Genomic DNA, 7535 nt, shown 5'->3' with positions numbered 1-7535 from the left:
AATCAAATTTTTGGGAATATATTTGAATTAAATTAAACTGTTGGGTTTTAATCAACTCGGATTTTTGGGAATATATTGGAATTAAATTAAATAGGTGGAACTGATTATACCTGTAGGAGCCCGAATCAAGAAAAGAAAAAGAAAATAAAAGAAAAAGAAAAGAAAGGAAACCCAACAAGGCTGAAGAGGACTAGAACTCAAGTTGGCCTATAAATACAAGGCTGAAGACTTGTTCTATTATTGATCATAGTAATTTACATATTGTGAATATCTTTTACAAGCACTTTGCATTTTTAGTTCATAATTCAAGTGCTCACTTTCTCTCTTCCTCTCTAATCTTGTATGTGATTCATTACTTGAGAGAATAGTGTGAGGTTTCATTGTATTTGAAATCAGCTCAATTAAGGAGCATTGTTTGCTGCTACATCTTTGTAATTCATCTTCAAGTTGTAAGGGTTCTTTGTGAATCAAGTGATAAGGGATTTGTTCCCTTGTAAAGTCTCTATGCAAGAAAAAGAGATTTGTTCCTGTGTGAAGGCTCTTTATGAGCATAAAGGGGTTTGTTCTCTTGTGGTGTAAAGACTTCTCCACCCTTAAAGGAGATCGTATAGTGGATTGAGAATCCTTGAGTGTGTCTAAGGCATGGACGTAGGCAAGGGGCTGAAACACGTTAATATTGTTTGTTGAGCTTTTATTCCCTATACTCTTTAATTTATATCTTGTGCATGATTTACATTATATATATATAGTGATATAATCATTTGTATCTTACCAAGATTTTATATTTTGTAGAGAAAAACACAAGTTCGAGACTCGACTCTATAGCCAACATATATGTATTTATATAGGGAGGAGCCGAGGAGGGTAACTGTCCTTCATCTTCGTTGGTGTCCTTTGTCATGCTTCTATTCACTGTTCATTTCGTTTGGAAAACTAAGCAGACATTTGACATAGAAGCAAGTACAGGTAGAAGAAACAACATTAAGGAATTGAATTTAGTAGGCAGACCTTATAAGTTCCACTAAGTTTTGCTGCTAACTTTACAATTTTTAATGTGCTATAAATCCATTTGTATATCATTTTCTTCCCATCACACTGCATTGTGCAAACAATTATAGCCCAACTTTGAGCTAAAGTTTAGCTTCCCAAGTTTTACATAGATATTTCATGTACAAAAGGAAAAATTACTTTAAAATTTATGAAAATTTTTGACTACTTAAGAGCTCAAAATAAATTTATCTTTTATTTGGCTTTTTATCAATTGAATATTAATGATTCATTTATATTTTATATACATGTTGTCTATATCGATCTGCTTATTTATTCAAATCATTATTCATACATTTCACTCGAAAAATATTAGGGAAAGGAAAATATTAAGAAATCCACATTTGCATGTTTGGTTATTAAGGGAAGTAAGAAAGAAAATAAGAAATATACCAAATTTATAAACAAAAATTTGATTCTACACATCATTAATACTTTATTTTTCTTAATTTTTTGTCATATTAAAAATAAATTTTTATTTTTTATAGTATTTATAGAGAAGGAAAATATAATGGAAAACGAGTTTCTTCCTTATTTTCATTTCTTTTTTCCCAAGTAAAATTCTTGATCCAAACGGACCCTCAGGGAAAAAGGAAAAGATATTATTTTCAAGTAGATTTTTTTTTTTTCATATCCATTTTACAATTTTTAAAATACTAAATAAGATATTAACAACGGGCATTTTTGAATAAACTATTAAAGATCAGTTAATATTTTAATTAAAAAATAACTGTATTTTCCCAAATTCATTTTAAGGAGAAGTGTATTTTACCTCAATATTTATTAAATGCCCATGCCCACATCTCTATTTCTCCAAGGCCCATAAATAAATAAAAATAAATAAGTAGATTAGTTTATACTTTAATGCTTAATTCTTTCTATTATTAAAGAACCACTTTTACTACCATCCAATTATTATTTTCTAGTCATACATCATAATTTTTTTTGGAAGTTTTCTCATCTCACCTTACTTTAGAGTTTATAATTTAAAGTATTTGATTTATATTTTTATATAAATTAAATATATATATATGATACCAAAATCATATTATGATAAAATAAAAATTGATTGAGCGATCTCCTTGGTCGAGCACATGCCTCTTTCTTTTGCAAAAATAAACAAATAAGGTAACTGGAACATAGTTTTTGAAAAACCTTCAAATACTTAAAGTCAATACAGTTACAAGAAGGAGATAACGACTATCTCAAGGGGACTCTTAGTTATGGTGCTCGTTTTCTCCCTTACTCATCTCCTAATTTGGCGTGTCATGTCGATGCTGACTGGGTTTGACTATTGAGATACTAGACGCTGTATGATGGATTACTGTATCTTTCTTACAGTAATTCTCCCCTTTATACTTCTTAATTCTTGTTTTTGCTGTGATCGCTTCATGAACATCTTTACAGTTTTCTGAAAACTATATTTTTTATTAATATTAATGGTTAAGTATAAAAGGTAAGAAGCTCTATTTTCTTTTTGATAATATGGTTGAGATGGTGTTCGTTGGGTTGCTATTCAAGTAGAAGTATGTAAGAATTATTGTATCTCTTTATTATAATTATATTAAAATTTATTCTTAAATTTAAGGCTTAGAATTTGTGATTATATGGTTAAAGCTCAAAGTTAATTTTAAAGGATGCTATTTACATTGCTTTGGAGAGTCTTAACTCAATATTTCCTTATAATCTTTATATAAACTTTCATAATTTTTTATGATAATTAAATACAGCTTTCCAACAAATCAGAGGCTTCCACCTGGCCAGTAGTCCTACGACATCGGTGTGAGCAACACACCGAAGACGCGCGCCCGTGGCGCGGGACCAAAAAAACCGGTTTACGTTTCCCGTTCGAGTTCGGAAAACCGCTCCTCCTTCCCCCGGCCCCCAACCCCATTTCGACACAGAGTCGGAGAGCAAGAGAGAGAGAGAGAGAGAGAGAGAGAGAGAGAGGAGTTGTTGGCTTTGTCTTTTACATTGATGAAATGAAAGACGGAAACTCCAATACACACGCCCAAAGGCGCCATTGATTTCTGTTGCAGAAATTCAGAGCTTTTTGAACACCTGTTGCCTCTGTGCCAATGCCTCCTCCCCAGCTCTTTGCATTGCACCGTCCATACGTCGCCTCCCCTATTGGCCACTGCTCAACACTCTCTCTCCTACTAAAACCCAAGCTTAAACCCTACCGTTAACCCCAGTTCAGTTCCCCCCCACTACCCATTAATCTATCTACATAGATACAATCATAAAAAAAACAAAAAAGATCGAAAAGCAAGGAAGCTAGCAATTGAAATCGTGAATGCTCGCTTCACAGATGTCACAAAACCTTGCTAAAAATAGCATCGCCCCCAAACCCAAACCCATAACCATTCCCAAACCTAACCCCACTGTTCCTTCTCGCTTTTCTTCATCACCCCCATTTCGGGACTGCCGAGCGTCCTCCACCGGTAGATCCAGGAAGATCGGTCCCCTGCACCAGAACAGACGCTTCCAGACCCCGCACTCTCACACAAACCCAAATCTAAATCCTCTAAACCCCTTTATAAACCCTAAACCTAACCCTAATGATGACGGAGCCCAAACGCGAGGAGGCCCTTGCCCTCGTGGCTGCGGCGGCAGCAGTGGGTGAAGAGCTCGAGCTCGCTTTTGTCGCCGTGGAAGGGGACAATGCCCGACCCGTCTCGGACAGGGCGCGACCCGCCCCGGACCTCGCCGCCGCAGCCGCGAGTTTCGGCGTTCACCGGAAGAAAAGGATGGCCCGACAAAGGCGAACCGCCGTCAATGTCCACCTACGGTCTCTTCCTCCTCCGGCTTGCTCCCGCCTGCACGTACCACAACTCACAGACCGCTCTAGTGGCCCCGCACGTGTAATCTTCCTTTAAAACTTTTTTTTTTTTTTAATAGTTGTTAATTGTTTGGTTTATTATTTTGTTTTACATTATTTTCCTAGTTGATCAATTTCTCTCCTCATAAAGCTGGATCAAATTTCAAGCAAGGTTTTGTTTGGTTGGTGGGAGAATTTCTTTTTTGTTGGGTGACAAAGAATGCAGGAAAAGAGGAAAATATTTTCCATCTAAGAGTGGGATTGTAGGAAACAACTTTCCCAAAAGATATAGAAAGTTATTCTGTTTCCATACCAACAAGTAAAAGACAAATCGAATTGCCCTTTTCCTTGGAAACTGCTATCTTGAGGGAACAATTTTTCATTGTAAAATATTTTTATCCAACCAAACAGAACCAAGTCATACACCTCTAGGCATATGCTTGATCCCACAAGTGGAAGATTGAGGAACCATTACAAAATTTTGTTAAAATTACATTTATCCTATATTTGAAAAAGTCTTGCATTTAAATTTGTATTGGATTTGGATAAGATGTAACATAAAATTGTATTGAAATTTGTCCAAACTCACCAAAATCCAAATCTAAGATCTGAAATCCATGCTCTCAAACACAACATTATTGTAGATAAATGTTATTAATAATGTTGATTTTGTTAGTTTAAGAATACATTTGCTAGGTGTTCATCACTAGATTGTATAGTCTCGTGTCCTAGGGTTTGCAAAAGTTTTATCCGGCATTATAAAAAAAAAAGAAGATCATCTTTGACCTAAAATAAAAGCACAACATATAGAAGGCATGGTGTTTTACGATTATTAGCAATGCAAATGTACTTGCTTGGCATGGTTTTTTTTTTTTGTTTTCTTTCACGAAAAACATATTTCTAGGTTAAAAGTTCTTGAAAAGTGGTTCGTCTTTCAATTTGTGTTTGATGATGAGGGTTGGGATCAATAAAGCAAACTCAAGTTTTGCTAAGTATGCTTTTGTGAACCATGATCATTCAATTTAACACCTAGTTAGCACAGCTCTCATGCCATCGAGGGTCGAGGGTGGGTAAGATATATGCAGTCTTACCTTAATGCTTGGACAGATTGTTTCTGTGATTTGAACTTCTGATCTTCAGGTTTGGATGTCACACCCTTACCGATGAGTTGAAGCTTGCCCGACCATAGTGTAGCCTAATTCAATATAAAAGAATTTAAGATTATGATTAAAAATTGATTTACTATATATGTCAGCCTCAATCGAATTTTCGGGTTGATAGTTTCACTGCATTTCTTTTCTGGGTTTTAGGTGATTGATCCGAGGAGATTGAGATTTCTTTTCCAGAAGGAACTTAAGAATAGTGATGTAAGCTCCCTCAGGAGGATGATCCTCCCAAAGGTTTGCATTTGAACTTTGCCACAGCTAGATATATTCAGCTAGTAAGGTGACCTTATCTAGTGTATTATGGGAAATCTTCACTTTCAGAAAGCTGCTGAGACTCACCTTCCCATCCTGGAGATCAAGGAAGGGATTTTCATGATCATGGATGACATGGATGGTCGGCATGTGTGGAGTTTCAAATACAGGTTTGAGTTGCATTTTGTCGCTCATTGATGGTACTAATTGCAAATTAGATATGCTTGATTTAAGGTGAACTTTCTGAGAAGCTTGTTGGACTTCAAAAGCTTTAGTTTTTGTTTTAAAATGCTACATGTGACTTCCCATCGTCTGCCCTATCGGCAAAAGCGTGGACAATATCTGTTGTTGGTTTGGAGTTTGAATCCCGTTCCTGTCCTACTAACGTGGAAGAGGACTGGAATTACGGGGATCTTCCGCTCCATGATTTACTCAGAAACCCTCTGCCTCACTGGCTCGTTGAGCGAACCCATGTATGATTCATAGCCAAAAAAAAGAAAAAAACTACATGTAACTACAAATGTCCTATTGAGTTTGTATGGCAAAGGTTATTTGGATGGATTTTTTTTTTTTGGAGGAGATGGATAGGAAAATCGGCTAGTTGCTCGCAACAAATCATGATTATGTGTTCAGAGCTTTTTCCACTCATTATGATCACAGAATTTATATTTCCTCAATACAGGTTTTGGCCTAATAACAATAGTCGAATGTATGTACTTGAAAATACCGGTATGTCTAAGATCGCCCTTTGGTTTTCTTTCTCTGCATAAAATAAAACCTTTCTAAGCTTGGATTATTGGTCTTCTCTCTGTTCTCAGGTGATTTTGTTAACACACATGGCCTTCAACTAGGAGACTTCATCATGCTATACCAAGACATTCAAAACCGGAATTACGTAACATGCCTCTACAGTTTTTTTTCTTTTTCCCTTTTTGAAGAAAAGCAAGAACTTTCTGTTAGAGATTCTTGTAGTAGCTGGTAGGTAATTGGTTTTGGTAATTTCTCAGGTGATTCAAGCAAAAAAGGCTTCTGACCACAGTGTATATACTGATTATACGAGGAGTTCTGTAAATGACTTCTACTTTCACGATCTCGAGGCAAACAAATCCAGTTATTTTCACACGGCAGACGATCCGGGCATGTCGTTTATCTACGACACAACATTTTCAAATGACTCCCCTCTCGACTTCTTAGGCGGGTCAATGACGAACTATTCCAGGATTAAACCACTTGAAAGCTTTGGATCTGTTGAGAACTTGTCTCTGGATGACTTCTACTGAGTCTCACCTGGTGGCAGTTTTGGGGTAAAGGCACTCTCTTAGTGTTTGGGTGACTTCATCATGGTAATGAACCAATGTATGTAAATATAATGCCACTATTGAAGCAAAACTAGTATGTGTAGTATATGTACTTTGCCCCCTTTTCTGATATGGGTAAGATGGCTTCAAGCCTTCAACCATTGTTCTTGCTTTTTGCTGCCTTGCCATTTATGAAATGTTTCTTATGTTGATTTCTTAAAACAAAAATTTATATATATATATATATATATATATATATATATCAAATTCTAAAGATTTGCATTGCCTTTAAGTATTTTTTAAAAAAAAAATTCAGAGAATTTTAAAATTTAGGTCCTTATCCGCTATTATTCTGAAGGAGAGAAGAACTTTTTTGTTATGTGAAGTAAAGAACATTTGGATTTGAATTCCTTATAATGCATTGTCATTGTCTCATGAAATTAAGTATGGAATAATGTAAAAATTATAATAAAATAGGGTAAAAGATACTCACTTCTCCTAAGATTTTAAAATTTTTATTGATCTCTCTTGAGGTTTAAAAAATAGTACAGACTTCTCTTGAGGTTCGTAAAAAAGACATAAATTTTCTTTTAAATTTTTTTCTTTTTTTTAAAATATAAGGAGAGGTTTGTGTTTTTTAGGCAAACTTCATGGGAGATTCTCAAAATTCTTGAAATCTTAGAAGAGCTCTTTGAAAATTTTGAAATCTATGGAAGATCAATATCTTTTTGTGAAATCTCAAGAGAGATTAGTTTATTTTGTCTAATAAAATAATATTTAATTATTTTTAATTTAGTAATAGTTATTTAGCAATACTAACTAGACGCGCATGTGATACAAGCGTAATATATATATATATATATATATATATATATATATATATTCTTAAAATCTGTTGTAAAATTAATTAATTCTTCAATTTTTGTTTTGTTTTTATGCTTGGATTAAATT

At 34.7% G+C, this 7535-nt stretch overlaps 1 protein-coding gene across 1 annotated transcript; it reads left to right on the top strand.

Moving 5' to 3' along the window:
- Nucleotides 1–2909: 2909 nt before the first annotated feature.
- LOC131167740 (B3 domain-containing transcription factor FUS3-like) lies at nt 2910–6756 on the top strand. The gene is made up of 6 exons (XM_058126612.1): nt 2910–3911; nt 5179–5268; nt 5356–5456; nt 5969–6015; nt 6105–6181; nt 6294–6756. The coding sequence occupies exons 1-6, from the start codon at nt 3609–3611 to the stop codon at nt 6564–6566; spliced, it is 891 nt and encodes a 296-aa protein (XP_057982595.1). The 5' UTR covers nt 2910–3608; the 3' UTR covers nt 6567–6756.
- Nucleotides 6757–7535: the final 779 nt, after the last annotated feature.

Source organism: Malania oleifera, chromosome 11, assembly GCF_029873635.1.
Source record: "Malania oleifera isolate guangnan ecotype guangnan chromosome 11, ASM2987363v1, whole genome shotgun sequence".
Classification (NCBI taxonomy): Eukaryota; Viridiplantae; Streptophyta; class Magnoliopsida; order Santalales; family Ximeniaceae; genus Malania; species Malania oleifera.
The sequence above is the reverse complement of the archived record's forward strand: the minus strand, read 5'-3'. Positions and strand labels throughout refer to the sequence as shown.